The 20,811-nt window shown below is 49.0% G+C and overlaps 1 protein-coding gene across 1 annotated transcript in view; it reads right to left on the reverse strand.

The window, feature by feature from the left end:
- The window catches only part of SAR1A (secretion associated Ras related GTPase 1A), a 62,839-nt gene extending 44,585 nt beyond the window's left edge, over positions 1-18,254 (reverse strand). Inside the window, exon 1 of the mRNA XM_082268072.1 lies at positions 18,006-18,254. Within this exon, the coding sequence (XP_082124198.1) occupies positions 18,006-18,239 (234 nt within the window). The 5' untranslated portion in view covers positions 18,240-18,254. The remainder of the gene's footprint in view (positions 1-18,005) is intronic.
- Positions 18,255-20,811: the final 2,557 nt, after the last annotated feature.

Genomic DNA, 20,811 nt, shown 5'->3' on the forward strand with positions numbered 1-20,811 from the left:
ACGCCTCCTGTAGGAACCTTGGAGGACTTAGTTTTTTCACCCGGTGGACGAAAAAACCTCTTGTGAGCAGAAAAAGAAGGCCCTCGTCTTTGACGAGTTCCTCTATCTTTAAAATTTTGCGGTAAAAAGGTGCTTTTTCCACCGGTGAGATCCTTAATGATCTCATCTAAGTTGGCTCCAAATAGACGTTCTCCTGAAAAGGGGATATTAGCCAATGCTTTTTTGGAACCTTGGTCGGCTATCCAACCTTTTAGCCACAGTGTACGCCTGAGAACCACTGCTGAGACTGATGCTCGCGCCATTAATGGAGTGGCGTCTAACGCCGCATCACATACAAACTGTAACCCCTGTATCATTTGTTCCAACAAATCTGATACCGCCTGAGGGACTTCTTCTAAGTCCCGGCGTAACCACTTGGTCCATTCAGTTACAGCCTGCGAAACCAGACCAATAGCAATTATTGGCCTGAAAGCTGATCCAATCAAGGAAAACATGGTGCGAGACATAGCTTCTATCTTGCGATCCACTGGATCTTTAAAAGACGGAGCGTCTTCTAAAGGAATAACCGTGGCTTTATTCAATCTAGCAATAGGTGAATCCACCACAGGTGGTTCTGTCCATTTCTTAATAAGGGTTTCCTCAAACGGATAACGCCTGTCAATGCGTTTGGAAAAATTAAAAGTGCGTTTTGGCAGACGCCATTCTTCATCGATTGGATTGCCAAAACATTTGGGCAATGGAAAAACCTTTGCCACTTTGATGCGCTTTTTAGTCCCAAAAGGGATCTCAGTTTCAGCTATTTCTGATGGAATACCCTGTAACCTTAAAGTCTCTTGAACAGATACAATGAGTGCGTTTACCAACGCTTCCTCTCGGGCTATGGCAGATGCCGAAACATCCTCCTCACTGTCTGAAGAGACAGGACCCGAGACACCAATACCAGATGAAGTACCTGCAACTGCAGAAATAGGCTCAGAGTCTGAATCCGAGGTTTCAGATAATAAGGGGTTAGGCGGGGGTCGCTTTCTTGCGCCCTGTCCCTGACAAGCCACTTCCACCCGGGACACAAAAGTTTCCATAATGGCTGACAAAGATTCAATTGTCAATGGGGTGCTGGAGGATCCCGCAGACCCCTCGAGGGGATCCGGAGGAGATACATGAGTGGCAGGGTCCATGTTAATACAGGACACTTTTGCCAGCAATAAACAAAAAAAAAAACTCTTTTTTTTTTTTTTTTTTTGTGTCTCCCCCTAGCGCAATAGCGCCCCTCAGAGTACCTGCTTCTCGATCCCAGAGAGAGAGAGAGGGACCCCCAAGGCTCACCAACCGATGCAGTGCAGTTTCCAACAAACTGCAGCCAGCGTCTGTCTTACACAGACTGGAAGGAGCTGTTTGCTTTTTCCCGGGCAGAAGGCGTGGCTCCGCCCCCTGTGTACGCCTTCGGGCGTTCCCAGCCCTCCACGAGGAAGCTGGGCTCACAAAACATGGCCGCCCCCATAGAAGAGACATAAGACTCCAAAAACATGGCGGCCGGCGTGACCTGAGGACATACATGCATTCGGTCTACGGCAAAATGGCGGCGGACCGCCGATATCGTCTTCCCAGCACATCCACCTGCACTCTGCTGAGAGGTGACATATGGATCTACAGAGATACACTGCACATAAGGTAGGATTATACCTCCTATGTTTGCTGTAATGTTACAGTCTGCTGGGTAGAGTGTTAGCTCTTGAACCAAGTCCACTTCCCACAAACACATGCTGTATTACAAGGGGGACTTGTAAGTGTCAGATATATACTGACCATATATGGAGGGGCCCATAATATATACTGCCTCATAAATGAGAAAAAAAAGGGAACGTTTTACTCACCATACCGAACCGACAGGCACCCTCTCTTCATAATACCCTCTCCACCGAGGTGGGGGTTTGTGGACGCCTCGACTCTCTGGTCCTGGCGTCCAAGCGAGCTTTTAACTCGCAAAGTCAGTCCCTTTACTGGGACTCCGTCGCGGCCGACTCAGCGCACTGGTCTGCACGCGTTTTTAGGCAGAAACCGGGGTGACCACTGGATCTCACATCCAGCCCGTCGCCCGGCCCCGCATACTTACTTGAATATGTCGCGGCCGACCAAGCGCAATGCCTGGTCTGCACGCGCTCGTAGGCCGGCTGGGGTGACCACAAGTGTCGCCCAGTCCGGCATTTTTGCTTGAAGATCTCACAGGAAAAAAACACTGGAGAAAACTACCTAAAAAATGTCTTTTTCTTAAAGAAAAAAAGTCTTGCCAGGACCAAAAGATCCCAGCAAGGAACTTAGGTCCTTACTCCTGACTAGACAGAAAAAAACTGATTCCCTGTAGCAGAGAGAGGGAGGATATACCCTCAGGGACTGCCCCCTAGGGTGGAGCCAGAACGTTTTGTCATTCTGCCTAGTCCTACTCCTGCGGAGACAACATAACCCAGCTCTTGAGAATCAAGAAGACTACGTCTGTCAATGAGCGATAGAGAAAGAAGGATTAGGTCGCAAGACCACCTTATCCAAATGAACAACCAGGTACGGAGACTTGCAGGACAAAGCCGCCAGTTCCGACACTCTGCGAGCCTAAGTGATCGCCACCAAAAAGGCGACCTTTTTGGACAACATAGACAACGAGATCTCCCTGATCTGTTCAAAAGGAGCACGTTGTAACACAGATAGAACGAGATTCAAGTCCCAAGGGGGCAAAGGATCCCTCCTAGGAGGAACCAGATGCCGCACACCCTGAATAAAGGTGCCAACCAAGGAGTTGGAAGCCACGGGACGTTGAAACAGAACGGCCAGCGCAGACACCTGACCCTTTATCGTAGCCAGCGCCAAACGCTGATCGACACCCGTCTGAAGGAAAGACAGCACACGGGAAACCGAGTACGTGTGGGGTGAAAACCCCCTGGACTCACACCAGGCAAAATAGGCCTTCCAAGTACGGTAATAAACCTTCCCCGAGGAAGACTTCCTCGCGTTGATCAAAGTATGAACGACCTCTGGAGAGAGACCCTTCTCCTTCAGGACCTCGGTCTCAACAGCCAGGCCGTCAAAGCCAGCGACTGTAAAGCAGGATGGTAAATCGGTCCTTGAGACAGTAGATCGTCTCGAAGAGGCAGACGCCAAGGGGCGTCGACCGCCAGATTCACGAGGTCTGCGTACCAGGACCGGCGAGGCCAGTCCGGTGCCACAAGAATCACCGTGCTGCGTTCCGAGTGTAACCTGCAAAGGAACCTGGACAGCAACTGAATCGGTGGAAACGCGTTCATCAGCCTGTACTGATGCCACAGGGCCACTAACGCGTCCGACGCGTCTGCCCGAGGGTCGCGCGTCCTTGCCACGAACCTCTTCACCTTGTAGTTGAGGCGAGACGCGAACAGGTCCACATCTGGAAGACCCCACTTCGCGCACAACATCTGGAAGACAGCCGAGTGGAGAGACCATTCCCCCTGATCCAGGGTCTGGCGACTCAGATAGTCCGCCTGCCAGTTCTCCACTCCCGGAATGTGAACCGCCGTTATCGCCGGGACATGAGTCTCGGCCCAAGACAGAATGTCGGCCACTTCTCGAGCCGCTCGGGCACTCCTGGTGCCCCCTTGTTGGTTGATGTAGGCCACCGCCGTGGCATTGTCCGTCTGCACCCGAACCGGGCAGCCCTGCAGCCGGTCCGTCCAGCGATGAAGACAGAGCCTTATCGCACGCAATTCCAGAATGTTGATCGGGAGGGAAGACTCCCCCTCCGACCAGGTCCCCTGGGCGGACAGAACGCCCAGAACACCACCCCAGCCCGACAGGCTGGCATCCGTGGTGATTACCGTCCACGGGATCGGACGAAACGACTTGCCCCCGGACACCAACGGGGACTGGAGCCACCACAGAAGGTTTTCCCTGGTGCAATGACTCAACGAGATCTGAAGATCCAGAGATTGAGGTCGCCCGTCCCACCTGGACAGGATCTCCGCTTGGAGACCCCGCGTGTGAAACTGCGCGAAAGGAATCGCCTCGAAGGCCGAGACCATCAATCCCAGACATCTCATACACGTCCGCAGAGACGAGTGTGGAACGTCCCTGAGGGACCTGACTTCCTCCTGAAGAGTCCTGAGTTTGTCTTCCGGCAGGAAGACCTTCGCCTGCACCGAGTCCAGTATCATTCCCAGATAGGGGAGACGAACCGACGGACTCAGTGTCGACTTTGGAACATTTATCGTCCAACCAAACTCCTGCAGAGTTTGCATCGTGACAGACAGGTCCTCCTCCAGACCCTGTCTGGTCGCAGACCGAACCAGAATGTCGTCCAGATACCCCAGGACAGAAATGCCCTGGGCCCTCAATAATGCCAGAACCGGTGCAAGCACCTTGGTGAAGACCCGCGGAGCCGAGGCGAGACCAAAGGGCAACGCCACGAACTGGTAGTGATCCTTCGCAATGGCAAATCGAAGGTATCTCTGATGACCCTCGAATATGGGGATGTGAAGGTACGCATCCTTCAAATCGATGGAGGCCATGAATTCCCCCGGAACGAGGGCAGCCACCACCGAGCGCAGGGATTCCATGCGGAACTTGCGAACCCGCACAGAGCGGTTCAGAGCCTTCAAGTCCAGAATCGGACGAACCTTGCCCTCCTTCCTGGGCACGGTGAACAGATTGGAATAAAACCCCCGAAATCTGTCCCGATGAGGCACCGGAACCACCACTCCCTGAGCCCTCAGGTCCCGCACCGCCAGGTGCAGATCCCGCAGGCGCTCTGGAGACAGTTGAAGATTTGAGGGAAAAAATCTGCTCTCCGGCCGAGAGAGAAACTCGATCTTGTAACCAGATCGAACGATTTCCAGAACCCATCTGTCCCGCACACGGGCCAACCAGGGCTGAAGAAAACCGAGCAAGCGTCCCCCCCACCCCAAAACTGGGTGAGGGCGCCCCTTCAGGCCGAACTGTTATGGGCTGCAGGTCCGGATTGGCCGGACTTCTGTTTCCCAGACCAGGGCTTCTTCTGAGAGCCTTGGCCTTTGAACGGTTTGCCCTTGTAGTGCGGCCGAAAGGCACGAAAGGACCCCTGAGGGGGCCGAAAATTAGCATGCTTCTTCCCAGAAGCCCCCTTAGCCTTGGGGAAATGGGGCAAGAGAGTGCTCTTACCCCCGGTGATCCCCTTAATCAACACATCCAGGGACTCCCCAAAAAGGCGAGACCCATCATAAGGCAGATTGGCTAAGGTCTTACGTGAAGATTGGTCCACCGACCAACATTTCAACCAAACCAGGCGGCGAGACAACACCGCCACGCTGTGCACACGTGCAGCCAACGGAATCAGGTCCAGGTCCGCATCACACAGATACATGACACCCTGGTGGATCTGATCCACCATATCCAGGGTCGCCGCCGAGGCCGAATCGGCCACTAGGACGCGCCTAAGCATCTGCGTCCAACTTGCGATCGCCTGGGCCGCCATGAGAGAAGCAAACAGAGCCTTAAGCATAGAACCCGTAACAGAATAAGTATGACGGGCAAGAGACTCCAGTCTCCTATCCGTGGCATCACGGAAAACAGGGGAACCCTCTGCAGGAATCGCAGTGGCTTTGTTCAAAACCGCAATTGCATGATCCACTGGCGTAGGCACACACCACCGTTCATCAGTGGCAGGCGAGAAAGGATAACGCAGCTTGAATTTACTTGGTACCGCAAAAGGCTTGCGCAGATCGCGCCATTGATCCTTAACAGCGCGCTGAAAATCAGCATTGCAGGGAAAAACCTGCGGCGTCCTGCGTTTCCTCTGCGTCCCATAAGCCGCCAAGGCAGCGGGGGGGACACACTTCGTCCTGCAAACGTAGCGTCTGCTTAATGGAAGCAATCAACTCATCCATGATTGCAAGCTCTTCAGGCGAGCCAGGGGGAGAATTATCAACCCCCTCAACTTCAGCCTCTACCTCAGACCCCACTAGATCAAGAGAGGAGCGGGACCCCGATAAGGAGGTCCCTGCCAGAACAGCCCCATCACCTTCACCCTCAGAATCAGAGGACAGAGCAACTCTGGGCCGTTTAGTAGATTGAGCAGCCACCAGCATTTGCACCTGGGCAGCAAGGCCAGCCACAATAGTGGCTAAATCCCCCCCTGGGGGGGAAACAGCGGTCCCCTGGCTTTCCACCAATACTGTAGGAAACTTGCCCTCCTGAGAATCCATTGCCCCTGTAATGCCAGACAACCAAGGGTTAACTGCCCCCTTTTAGCAAGCGCGGCAAGCGCAGCCCACCGCACCACACTCAGGCACAATGAGACCCCCACAGGGAATATACAAACTGAATACAGGCAATGGATAGCAAGAACAGAAGGATAAAACCTGAGGAGACCCCGCTGCTGCTGCTGCCTCGATCGGTGTTCCTGGAAAGAGGAAGTGATGCTGCCAGGGCGCTCTATGTAAGCCTATGGAGGCTACAAGAAAATGGCCGCCGTGCATGTAAACCATGCGGCCGGAGCGGGCGCCGGTAAAATGGCGTCGTTTGGCACCGAAAACGCCGCTCCACAGTGCATAAAAACACACACATTACATCCCAATATAAGGATACATGTTAGATCGCCGCAGCGATCGCTGCATATGCCCAAACATGCCAAGAAAAAACATGCCCCACAGCACACAGCTTCTCACACTGCCCAGCCTGACACACACAGTGTCATACAGCTCCCCCCCCCCCCCTTGCAGCCCACAGCATGCAGCCGAGAGATAGGGAGACAAGCAGTGTGATTAAAGGCAGGTTACACAGTCCCAGACTGAGACCCCCCCAGACAGACAGGTCCCCACATAAATACACTTACCTCACATGGCGTGGGGAACCCGCACAGGCGAACAAGCCGCTGCACATGAGGCAGGGAGAGTCGCAATTCAAGACGCACACAATGGAGGTTAAGAAACCGCACAGCGTCCGGTGAGGTAGCCACCTCACCAATCATCCCTGCACCGAACAGGGATGGGTCGTTCACTGTGCCAGGAGCGTTACCTGGCTGAACGCTCGATGGCAGACTGGGAAGCCACTGACCCACGACCTGCGACCAGGGGGATCAGCCCGAGACCCAGTCCGCATGATCCTCTTCGTCCGAAGAACTAACTAATGCTGACAAAAATAACAGCTAAGTAAAGATAGAGAGAAAACTCAAACAAAATATTAAAAAGAAGAAAGAGTCTGGGACAGAAAGTCCCAGCACAGAGAGAGCCAGCCACTCCTGACAAGCTAGACATTAAAACTGAGATATGGTTGCAGGAAGTAGGAGGGTATTGACTGAGGGGACCACCCCTTGAGGGTGGGATATGTTAAAGCTTTATTGTTAACATATTCTGTTGCCTAGCTACTCCTTCGGAGCAAAGTCTAATACCCCATATGTGACGAATATGAAGAGGCGGCGACTGTCGGAGGACGTAAGAGAAAAAAATGTTTTAAATAACCAACGTTATACTTACCTGCTCTGTGCAGTGGTTTTGCACAGAGCAGACCAGATCCTCCTCTTCTCGGGTCCCCCGCCAGCGCTCCTGGCTTCTTCCTTCTGTTGAGTGCCCCCACAGCAAGCAGATTGCTATAGGGGGACCCGAGCCGAGTCACAGCTCCCCGTGTCCATTTAGACATGGAGACGGGGCCTGACCCCGCCCCCTTTCTCTCCACATTGGCTGACTGACTTTGACTAACAGCAGCAGCCAGCCAATGAGGAGAGGAATCCCAGGCAGCCGAGACCCTTGTGCAACATCGCTGGATCAAGATGGGGCTCAGGTAAGTATTAGTGGGGCTGCTACAAACAGAAGACTTTTTATCTTATTGCATAGAATGCATTAAGATAATAAACCTCCTGCCTTTTAAACCACTTTAGTAGCTCATTCTGTCCCTGATGTGCTGCAAACGCACATTTTTTCACACATAACATGTTAACATGTACTGTCGGAAAGCAGCCCATTTACACGACATACCAGCAAAGCTCGAAAACAAAAAAAAAAAAAATGGACATGCACCCTTTTGGCAACACCACATAGCACAATGTACAGCAGTGAGTTACCACCCATTGTGGAGTGCTGCAAAGCATGCGTGTTGGAACTGTGGTGCCTTTGTGCCTCTATGCAAAGTAGATGGCACCGCAAAGCACAAACGCAGGTAATGTGCATTATGATACACCACACTGGAAAGGTGTAAATGGGCCCTAAATAAACGTACAAACCCTTTCTCAAAGCACGAAAAGACTAACAAATGATGGAAAAAACACGATTCTCGAATATCATCCAACCTGACATTCAAATATAAAACACGATCATACGAAGACACAGCAACTCTTTAATAGGGGAAAGGAAAGAAAAATGTAACTGGTCCTTTTATGGTCATGCACAGGGAGAAGAATTAAACTGAATTTTAATCTGTTTTAGGTTTTGCCTTCCCTGGTACCTCAGTTCCCCCCTCACCAACATGCTAATGATTTTTTATTTTTAATACAAACCTTCTGTTTTTATTACATGCTTTATTACAGGCCCAGCTATGTCAGTGAGTCTCTATGCTTCTCTATGTAACTGACACTTCCCTCGGTCCGACAGTCCTGTTCTCAGGTGTTTACATCCTGGCTGTGCCCACACATTACCACCCCCTTACACGTCTATAGGGCCATCTCCCTTCATTTCTGGCTTCGGGACACAGCCAGAAGTCCACCAGGCTGATCAAAGTAATAAAGACCCCCTCTGGAGCTATACGCGCTTTCCCTTAAAGTGATACTAAACACACTCTGTTTAATTTACATTGTCCATTCTCTTTCTGTAGGTTAATGATGGCACTGTAATTATTTTAATTTGAAAAACCTAATCTATACCTTTTTTCCTACTCGATATACAGCTGTCACATGACCCAGCTCTTTCCCAGCCTGTCTGCAGGGAAACAAAAGCAGGAAGAGCTTCTAGTCCTCTGCAGCTAGTTCAAAAAAAAAAAAAAAAAATCTAAAATCTTTACTTTTTTGGCAATAAAATGGTGTGGGCAGATTTCTGTCAATCACAAGCTCTGTCACACTCCTCCAGCATGGGTCTTAGGATAAGAGGGAGGTGAAGCCTCAATCTACATGGAATACCTCACCCCTGTGTTTAGCTGGTTAGTGGGTATGGAGGAGGAGGAGGGAGGAAGTAGGCTGTCATTTACCACTTTACACACAGGTGTGTGACTCTATACTATAGTCCCATGCAAGGAATAGAGACACACTGAAAACTGAGCATGTGCACTAGTTGCCAATGCTGCTCTGCAGAATCCCCAGCTGCAGCGGGGACATGGACAGGTGGGAGGAACAGTGAAAAGCAGGATCCGATTTTTTACACAATACAGAAAATGAATCCCATAGTGACTGAGTGTATAGTCAGGATGTAATACATTTATTGATCGTTTTTATTAATGTTGTTTGAATGACACTTTAAGCTAAAATTAAAAGGGCAGTTTTTTTTCTCAACCAACAGGCTCAACAAACTTAAGTCAACCATAGATGGCTCGAATCACAGCCGGTTCAGCAAGGACTGGCAAAGATTTGATCCATGTATGGGCATGCTGATTGTACCCAAGCCGATCTATCAGTCGTCTTGGGTACAGCCAGCATGTTGGATTTCTACCAATAATCAGTGTTCTCCCGGCAGGAACTGCTCCGTCAGGGAGGTTGACAGGTACCCTTCCCCACTTCCAGGAGACGGCCTCGCGATGCGGTCCCTCGGAAGTTTGTCCCCCCCTCTTTCTTCTCCCGCCGCCAGGCCAATTAGAAAGTGCATTGCGCATGCGCAGTAAGGAACCGGCTGTGAAGCTGAAAGGCTTCACTGCCGGTTTCCTTTACAACAAATGGTGGCGGCAGCCAATCCGAAAGACAGCTGGGGTGCCGACATTGCGGGCTCCCTGGACAGATTAAGTGTCTATATATTAAGTCAGTGTGTGAAACGCGTCTACCTTGTCACTAGGGATGCACCGAATATTCGGCGGCCGAACATTATTCGGCCGAAAATAGAAAAAATAGCACTTTCGGTGTTCGGCCGAATAAGTCAAAAGGCCGAATAATTTTGTGCCGAACAATAGGGCTGAACGATAGTCGATATGATATCGCGTTCTGTGGCCGTAGGCAATATTTATTTTGCCGAGGTCACGATATTTACAGGGGGAAGGGACTCGGAGGACAGGAGGACTCACAGACTTCCGTGAAGCCGGGACACTTCAGCGGTGAGCATACATACATTACTCACTCGTGCACTGCAGCCCGCCCCACACATTCAGTGAGTCTTACTCTCCTCCCTAGTTTTTTCAATGGCACATTCAGGAAGCCAATCACGCCGTGATTAGCTGCACAGCAAACCAATCACGCGTGCCTGCACACCTGATTGGTTCCGCTGTGCCGCTACTCACGGCGTGATTGGCTTCCTGAATGTGCCATTGAAAAAACTAGGGAGGAGAGTAAGACTCACTGAATGTGTGGGGCAGGCTGCAGTGCACGAGTGAGTAATGTATGTATGTGGCTGTGCTCCTTTCCAGCCTCCTACTAGTCAACCTCCAGCCTCCTACTACCACCACTATGAGAGACTGTCTGTCACTGTATAATCTGATCGAGTCCACACTGACACTGACTGACTGTCACTGAGTAATTGATGTTACCACATTAACCCTGACCTGCCCAGTGCCCTGTATCTGCAATTAAAATTTACAAGGCTGCCTGCATGCTTCCTGATTTCCATTCCCAGCATCCTTCCCAATCCCTACAGTGTCACTAACATTAACCCTATGGTACAAGGCTGCAGTGTGCACTGAATCCCATTCCCTACAGTAACATTTAGGGAGAGCGAGAGAGACATGAGAGAGAGAGAGAGAGAGAGAGAGAGAGAGAGACATGAGAGGACGAGAGAGAGAGACACGAGAGGACAAGAGAGAGGATAAAAAATTGGCAAAATAAATGGAAAAAATGCGAAACACCGCGTTCGGTATTCGGCCTTCGGCCAAACATTTCATTATTATTCGGCTTCGGCCAAGAATTTCATTTCGGTGCATCCCTACTTGTCACGATTGTCATATTTGGATGTCCAGTCAATAAATCTGGATTTTGACTCAACCTGGAGTGCTGCCAATTCCTTTTCCTTTATACAATATTTGTAGCTGCTGACTTTTCATTTTATTTTCCCCATCTGGAACACTTAACTTCTTTAACTTAAAATGTAAGTTCGCCTTATTTAGGAAAAAAAAAAAAGAAAACAAAACACTGTACACCCTCCCAACCAGGACCCATCCAGGATAGATCAAAGTGAGGCTCTGAGCGATCACTGACCAATCAGAATCACTCTTATCTGTCCCACAAAGCACTGCAGAAAGAAGGAGGAAGAAGAGTGGGATTTCAAATCCCTGGACTGCTACATCAGCTGCATGAGCACCAACAGCTTTAAACCCACTGAGGATATTGTCCAATCACAATGGAAGATGTAGGACAGCTTTACACTAAGATTTGACAGAATACCAACAGTGTCAGACTCCCGGCGTGTATACAGTATGGTAAGGGATAAATATATGTAGATTATAATTAGTTAGGACCTTTGGCATGCAAACTGGTTTACAACTTTTTGAGAGATTGGAATGCAGAATTTTAATAGGCATCTCAAATTCCAACCAACAGATTCATATTACTGGTTCCAAGAAAATGGTGAAATATGCAGGGCAAACTTGGTATGGGATTTTTTTTTTTTTTTAAATACTTACCTAGGTGGATGCAGCACCAATCCGATGCTGCATCTGCACCCCGCTGTCTCCAAGACCATGAACCGATCGATCAAACACAGCTGATTGCTTGGCTCTCAGTGCTCCGTGAGCAGAGAGCCAGTGACTGTCAGTCACTGGCTCTCTGCTCTGTCCTGACCCTGTGCTCCCTGGAGTGCTGGGCTGTGGAGGGGGCGGGAGCGGCCGGCTTAGGCTCTCGCTGGTCCAGTCATGAGGCGGCTTTGGACCATATGGTCACGATTTTTCCAGAGCTTGGACTGGCACTTTAATAAAAAGCCGACAATGAGCTTCAGACCGCTTTATGCTGAAAATGGGTCTCAGGAGTGCAGAACGAACTGTACTCCTCTAATCCACGGGAGAAGTACAGCCAAACGAGCTTTGGCTGTACGCCTTTAACAAATACTGCATGTTAAAAAAAAAAAAAAAAAAACACAAATGAACAGAAAATACAGCTGTTACAGAATTCTAAGTGCAAGATTTACATATGAAAAAAAATAGAGAAATAGGTCTACTTTTTACTCATCTACTTGTAAAAAACTGCAGCCAATAGTGCAACTTCCTAGTGCTGTATCCTCCATTCATGCAAAATCAGCAAAATATGGGCAATCTCAGATGACCTCATTTCAACCACATGGATAAAAGTATCATTCAAAACTTCCAAGATACACTAAGGTCCCACACACCCTTAGTGCATGAGGAGCTGGCATTCAGGTGTGAGCAGAAAGCACAGGTACATTGTACATTGTCCAGTCATACTGTCGACAGCCTGTAGAACGAACGAGAGGCTGTAAGCTGCTCCAGCCGGGCAATGTGATGAAAGGGACTTGTGTTTGGGGCAGTATGTGACCAGGGACAAATATTGAGAATGCATGCAGCCTGCGTTCTGAACATGGCAGCACCTCATGCACTGGGGTTAAACACGGGGCCTAAAACTTATTTATTTAAAAAAAGAAATAGTTTCCTTTTCTTAATTTGTGTCATAGCCATAAAAAAATATTGATAATTGAAAGCACCTTTCGGGTCCATTCAGACTAGCGCGACTTGTCATCCTGACAAGTCGCGCTCGGTCGCTCGCCATTGATTAGCACAGGACCCGTTCTAATAGGAGCGACACAAGTCGTTCCGACTTAGAAAAAGGGTCCTGTACTACTTTGGGGCGACCTGGAGGCGACTTGCATTGACTTCAATTATATGAAGTCCGTGCAAGTCGCGCCAAAGTCGCCCCACAAAGTCGGATTGCGCCAGTCTGAATGGGCTGTAAGAGTTGGAGGCTTTTACAATCAATGACAGAGCAACTCACAGGTCTGGTGCACATACCCACCGCTATACTATAGCTAGGAAAGTAATACCCCTAAAAGAAAAGTGGAAATACTCCCCTCTCCTGCTGCCCGCACTGCCAAACACAGCTGGATTTATCCCCCCCCCCCCTCAAGTCTGCTGGGAAACAGACACTTCGGGGAGTTTCGATCTCCATGTTCCTCAGCAGCCCTCACCAATTCCTTCGGCAAACCACCGCCTACAAAACGCTTCAATCCAAGTAAACAAGATGCCCCATAGATGCCCAGAAGGCATCCAAGAAGCTTTTGCTTTTATTACATGTTGTTCTTTAAACTGAATCCTGAAAGCTTTAGACATTGGTTTAAATATTCCTCCTAAACTGTCAAACCACGTTTTAAAGGAGACGTTCATCTTTTGTAAAAAAAAAAAAGTAATAAATGTACATGATTTTACACTTAAATAATTCCAAATGCGTTTTTTTTTACACTGCAGCCATGATCAGCAGGTTGCGGGTGCAATGCCAGGCTCCTTCACATTAATGTACAGGCAGACAGACAGCTACTGAAGTGAAAGAAGAACTAATGAACAGTGCATTAAGAACTATAAGCTGTCTGCCAAATTGATAGATGAGCCTTGTAGTTCATCCATTCAAAGACCTCTCACATTTTAAAATGGGCGTGGCTGTGCGGGGCTCCGCCCACACAACTGTGCCATTTTTAAAATGTGACAGCAGGTGCAGAGAGAGAATCCTCCTCCTGCTGTCACAGGGGGCATGGGGGGTGCGGGGGGACTGCTCCAAAGCAGCATGTTAGTCCCATATTTAGGGTGTAACATGTTACTTTAATGCTATATACTTAACCTGTAATTCTTTATATGTTTAAAATGCACAGTTCTAATGTCCGTGTGACTTTAACCTTAGTATTTACTAGAACCGTAAGTATTTGCTTTTTCTTTAAAGCAAATAGACAGCCCCAACATTTGTACAGTTCTGGATATCCCTGAAGGCATTGGCTTCCATAAAACAACCAGAGCAGGGACAGCTGGCTCCTGATGACATCAGCAGGAAAAAGCTGGATTGGCTGGATAGGCATGTATTTGAATTGAGGACAACCATGCAGAACAGGTAAGAGGGGAATAAAGGAAATGTACAGACAAAGCTTGTTTGGCTGTACATCTCTGATGGATCAGAGGAGTGGAGATTGTTCTGCACACCTGTGACCTGTTTTCAGTAGGTCTGAAGACCGATTTCTGCCGACATCACAGAAGTCGGTCCACGCACCGCGTCATCATGGCCACGGGCCGCTGAAAACCTGAGCTGGTCACTCCCCACCCCAATGAGCAAGGAGGGGGCAGAGCTCGGGGAGCTGTCAGAACAGAGCGATCGGCGGTGTTCGATCGCTCGGTTCTCAGTGCAGAGGAGCCGGAGGACTGATGCTGCATCCTAAGTCTAAATTGGGGAAAAAAAACAAGATTCCCATACATCTCCTTTAAAGAAAAAAAAAACAAATAGGGAAGGGGTGTGCAGTTTCTCTTTATGAAAATCCTTTTTGCAAAGATTATCATAAGGAGATCCAGTAACATTACAGCACTTATTGTTGCAGACAATAGTAAACGACTGCCTCACAATTAGCAGCAGTGTTGTCAGCCTACTATGCAAGAACTTTTTGCTTGTCGGTTGGCTGCCTATCGGAGAAACCCAATTGACAGCCCAGTGGACAACGATACCACGAAGCGTAAAGGGAGTGACTAATGGTCAGCCTGCTACAAGGAATGCTGTTACTGGTAGGATCTCAACGTAAACAAAATTTGCAACAGGGTCCCAAAAACTGTATAAGAAATGCTAAAACAGCGAGAACATACTGAAAAATAGATTTAGCATTTACATACAATGTCTGTCGATTCATTTTCTTTTTGGTTTTCCTTCACTCCCTGCCCTTGAGATGCAACATGAAATATCTACAAAGTGCGGGAAGCCCCTTCTTTGACCGTCACCCCAATAAGCCTTCCCATTGAAATATTTCCCCTTGCCTCTTCAGGTGATAAGTGGATTTGCTTTCTGTTTCAGTGACTGTGGTCACCAAGACAAAATAGAGAGGGTGAATCTACCCAGGGGGACACAGACAGCAATAAAAAAAACCTTCCCTACTACTCCAAAACAAAAAACATTTTGGCTTTACATACACCTTAGACCCCCTCGCCACCACCATGGCCCTTTAAATGGGTGATTGCCAGGCCAGAAGGTATGAAGGATCTCCGGATTATGTGATCACTGTGCACTCTCAGTCTCCATGAATGGAGATGTGCAGTGTGTGGGTGTGAAGGTATACAATCCTGTTGACGCAAATATGCATTATGTGGTTCGCCACAAGTTAAGGCCTGGATTCACACTTTTATGTTGGGGTAACCCATACCATGCATTGTGGTGTTATTCATTTTGAATCCTTGGTGCAATGTATTTAAAAGAAAAAAAAAAAAAAGGGTTCTGACTGATTGGCAGCCTTAACGCAAGATCAGTACCATGGCGCACATCTATAATGGAGCCTAACACAGTACACCAACCAACCAACCAAGGCTCTTAAGATGTAAATCAGATCTTTCTACATTCTAACAAAACACTACAAGGAACCAATATTCTTTACATGACGTGCACATTTCAGCCACGTTAAACTGATCCCCATGAAGACAGAATAGAATATCCCTGAACCCAGAGAACAGTGTAGGCCGCCATCCCCAAATATCATTTAACATGGCTCTACCCAAAGCACCCTTTAAAATTATGGACGGACTCGAGGCACCCCATTCTAAAATGTAAAAAGCTATTCTAATAGTTTTACATAATGCAGCAACATCCACACGTAGGGCACCCAACGTTAGAAGTGATTTATTCCTCAAAAACAAACACACTTTTGCACAGTGGTACTGATTTGTATTGCAATGTTTCCCTCCTTCCTCAGTTTTTCTCCATCACTGATCCTGGTGCTGATGGAGGGGGCAGGGGAGGGCCAAACAAGGATGCTGTGTAGATGACCGACATCCTCCTCATCAACTGATAAAAATGCCATTGGTTGTTAGAATACCAGCGGCTAGAAGGTTATAATGGTGCACAATAAAATAAAAAGTGTGGCTTTGTGTAACTAAAAGGCAGGGTTGACTTTAACCTTAAGGCACCCTGGTTAAAAAAGGCTGCTCTACTGTTAGAATTGAAGGCCTGTGCACACCTAGAACTATAATAATAATAAAGATTAATGATAGTGCCCTCCTGTCAGTGATCAGTGTGGATCTTCATAGAACACAAGCTTACATTACAGCTTAGCAAGCAGTGACAAGTGATCAGCCCTGCCAAGGATCTCTATGGATCGTGTGCTCAGTCCAGCCGGGGACTGTCAACTCTACGGCTAGGGGCGATCAGCCCAGCCTGGGATTGTCATCTCTATGGCTAGGGGTGATCAGCCCAGCCGGGGACTGTCAACTCTACGGCTAGGGGTGATCAGCCCAACAGGGGACTGTCAACTCTACGGCTAGGGGTGATCAGCCCAACAGGGGACTGTCAACTCTACGGCTAGGGGTGATCAGCCCAGCCTGGGACTGTCAACTCTACGGCTAGGGGTGATCAGCCCAGCCTGGGACTGTCAACTCTACGGCTAGGGGTGATCAGCCCAGCCTGGGACTGTCAACTCTACGGCTAGGGGTGATCAGCCCAGCCTGGGACTGTCAACTCTACGGCTAGGGGTGATCAGCCCAGCCTGGGACTGTCAACTCTACGGCTAGGGGTGATCAGCCCAGCCTGGGACTGTCAACTCTACGGCTAGGGGTGATCAGCCAAGCCTGGGACTGTCATCTCTACCGCTAGGGGTGATCAGTCCAGCCTGGGACTGTCATCTCTACGGCTAGGGGTGATCAGCCCAGCCGGGGACTGTCATCTCTACGGCTAGCCTGGGGTAGTGATCTTTGCAGATTGGGGAGATCAGTCTAGGCAGGAGCATAGATCTGTAAAGATTGGGGTGATCATTGTAGGCATGGACAGGGATCTCTATGGATAGAGGTGACCCGGCTAGACAGGGATCTGTATGGATTGGGGTGATCAATAGACAACAGGACAGGAATATCTTTGGGTCAGGGTGATCAGTCCAAGCAAGGACAGGGATCTGTAAAGATAGGGAAGATCAGGTTAGGCAGAGATCTCTATGGGTGAGGGTGATCAGGTTAGGCAGGGATCTGTATGGATAGAGGTGATCAGGTTAGGCAGGGATCTCTATGGGTGAGGGTGATCAGTCCAGGCAGGGATCTCTATGGGTGAGGGTGATCAGTCCAGGCAGGGATCTGTATGGATAGAGGTGATCAGGTTAGGCAGGGATCTGTATGGATAGAGGTGATCAGGTTAGGCAGGGATCTGTATGGATAGAGGTGATCAGGTTAGGCAGGGATCTCTATGGGTGAGGGTGATCAGGTTAGGCAGGGATCTGTATGGATAGAGGTGATCAGGTTAGGCAGGGATCTCTATGGGTGAGGGTGATCAGTCCAGGCAGGGATCTGTATGGATAGAGATGATCAGGTTAGGCAGGGATCTGTATGGATAGAGGTGATCAGGTTAGGCAGGGATCTCTATGGGTGAGGGTGATCAGCTCAGGCAGGGATCTGTATGGATAGAGGTGATCAGTTTAGGCAGGGATCTCTATGGGTGAGGGTGATCAGTTCAGGCAGGGATCTGTATAGATAGGGAAGATTAGTCACCTGTAATGGTGACACAGACTATGATATGTGTTCAGGGCCCGGATCTGCCTGCGTGTCACCCCCCTGGTGCCCCCATCTCCCCACACCGGCCTCACCCCCCTCCTCACAGACTCAGGATGCCGCTTCTCTATACAGCTGACCCGGGTAATGCCTTCCTCTAATAGGATCACTGAGGCCTTCCTGTTCACTTTCACTATGCTCTCCATATCCCCCTTTTCTCCTCCCCCAACCAGCGAACACCTCACCTCCTTCCGTCTCTCCGCTTCTCCCCGTTCGCTTCCCGGCGGCGGCAGCGACTCCTCCTCTTCTCCCGGCCCGGGGCCTTGGACACTGGCTAGCAAGAGAGAACAGACACCGCACACCGGAAATACGTAGCAAAAAGGGCAGCCCGGTCTGTCAGCAAGAGGGAGAGCGGCTTCAATGGAGCTAAGGGCGCATGCGCCGGAGGATTGCCGAGCGCTCGCCTGCAGATTGGGCATGCGCGGTATACAGAGGTATGCGTGTCAACCTGGCACGCAGCCGCAGTACTGCGAGCCCGAGGCAGTGCTGGTGATTCGGCTGCGTGGCTCTTCTCAGATCATGTGACGTGCTGATGACGTCAGGTTTAGAATGTCACAGGGAGTTCCCAGCTGGTTGTTTGTTCTGAGAATTGTGTAAGAGCTGCTATGAGGTCAGCACGAGGGGCTCAGTGCAAGAGGCATGACTTAGGGTTGGCACAGGAGGTAGAAAGCGGTGCCAAGGTGTTTATGGTGCTGACAGGTGGATATATTTAGCCCAGTGTGCTGTACACAAGTCTTGTTTGTTTATGGCTTCACGAAAGCTCAAAGGTCCCATTCACATGTACTTGATATGTGACATGCCCCACACATTACAAAGGTGCCAAAGAAGCTCCTGCAGCTTTACGGCATTGAGCTTCATGCCGCTTATAACTGTTCATGAAAATGTGTTCGGGGTGCCATGAACAATCAATGACACTGCATGCATAAGAGCCGGTTCACACTGAGGCGATCCGACTTCGGGGGGCGACCTGTGAAGTCTTGTGCACCGCGACTTACAGGGACTTCACATAATGGAAGTCTATGCAAGTCGCTCCCAGGTCGCCCCAAAGTAGTACAGGACCCTTTTTCTAAGTCGGAGCGACTTTTGTCGCTCCTATTAGAACGGGTCCTGTACTACTCAATGAACCGCGACCGACTGCGACTTGTCAGGCTGACAAGTCACGCTAGTCTGAATGGGCTCTAAAACCCATGTGCGTTTTATTGTGGAAATGTGCGCTTCTGTGCCTGTTCCTGGAATGTGCAGATGTGAATGTAAAGGTGGCCAAACAGTCAGGGTGGGGTTGCCACCTTTTCTTCAAGCCAATCCTGAACACTAGTGGTGCATGCAGGGCCGCTGATAGGGGGGGACCACCAGCCCTCTTGTAGGGGGCCCGAGCACACAGGAGGGCCCACACCGGGAGGGGGATTAGTGATGGACAACAAATACAGAAATCTTCCTCCAGCACCTGAATCTGATCTGTCCCTCTCCCTGCTATCAGCTTTTATCTGTTTAGAAAGAGACAGTCGTCCCTCACTAATCCCCCCTCCCAGCACTGGCTCTAATGTTATGTCTGCTCAGGAGTTATCTATAACTTTGTTTCTCTTCCTCTGTCTCTCTAATCACTGAGCTCCAACTGCCCAGCCTGTATATTTTTCTCATCTCATCTTCATTTTTATTTAACATCATTTTTTTTTCCAGATGTAGCAGGAGTTATGTGAGTTATGTTATATTTGTGTCTGCTAATTGTGATTTTGTTGTAATTTTAGCTAAATATAGCTTTAAAATTTTCTTGGGGGGGGGGGCTGCCAGGTAGTCTGTACGGGGCCCTGCGATTTCTAACAGCAGCCCTGGGTGCATGGCGTTTTTTTTTTTTTTGTAGTATACACTATGCATATATTTTGTGATTAAATAACATTTATGATCATATGGAGTTATTTACAACTTTCCAAATTTGCTGTAGAAAGACACTATTTGTGCATTTAACCTGTATATAGAAAATATTATTACCTATAGGAAAATAAATTCATTGTATGTAATGAGTAAAAAGAGATTTAGTAAGCTTTTTCACCTAGTAATGGCGGTGATCAGCGACTTATAGTGGGACTGTGATAGTGTGACGGTAAATCTGGCACTAACAGACCCTCATTGGGAGGTACACTAACTGCCACTGACATCACAATTGACACTAAGACTTCTTTCACACATGTGGACCGTTTGTCCGTTTTTCATTCATCCGTTGACAGATGAAAAACGGACATCAATGTATCTATGGAAAAACGGATGTAAATGGATGATCATCTATTTACATCCGTTTACATCTGTTTTTTTAAACAGATCAAAGCAATATTTTTGTAAACTGACAAAGGTCAGTTTTTCATCCGCTTTTTCATTGGTAGTAGATGTAAAAAATAAACTGATGAGCTGAATACCTCATCCGTTTTGACGTGACTGAACTAATGAAATGGACGGTCTGCGTGTGCGAAAGGGGCCTAATACAGTGATCAGATATAATACTGTACTAATGACACTGGCTGGGAAGGGGTTAATATCTAAGGGCAATCAAGGGGTTAACTGTGTGCCTAACAAGTTTAATGTGTGCTGCAACCATTATATCAGCAGTCAACATCCCCCATTAGAGACCCCCATTAGCTCACAGTCCCCTTATATCAGTGCTCCCCCCCTTCGAGGGGGGGGGGGGAATGGAGCCGCTGCAAGCAACAGTGTATGGGAGGTAGAGCAGCCCTAGGAAAATCCCATATGTTCACAGCTGCAAAAGCATCATTGGTTCTAAGACACCAATGGTCCTAGCAACCAGTGACTGCAAAGAAGAGCATTTAGGTGGGTGGGGGGGCAGCAGGCGCCCTGCGGGGGGAGAAGGCAGAGAGACAGCACACAGCACAGGAAGCCGCAGCTGAGGAGTTGTCACTGAAATCGTGGTTACCCCTCACTTAGTTCCCGCACTTGCGCCATCCCCAGATACTTGATGACTGGGACTGGGGGTATGTTGTGTCC

Source organism: Pelophylax lessonae, assembly GCF_965119305.1.
Source record: "Pelophylax lessonae genome assembly, chromosome: 9".
NCBI lineage: Eukaryota > Metazoa > Chordata > Amphibia > Anura > Ranidae > Pelophylax > Pelophylax lessonae.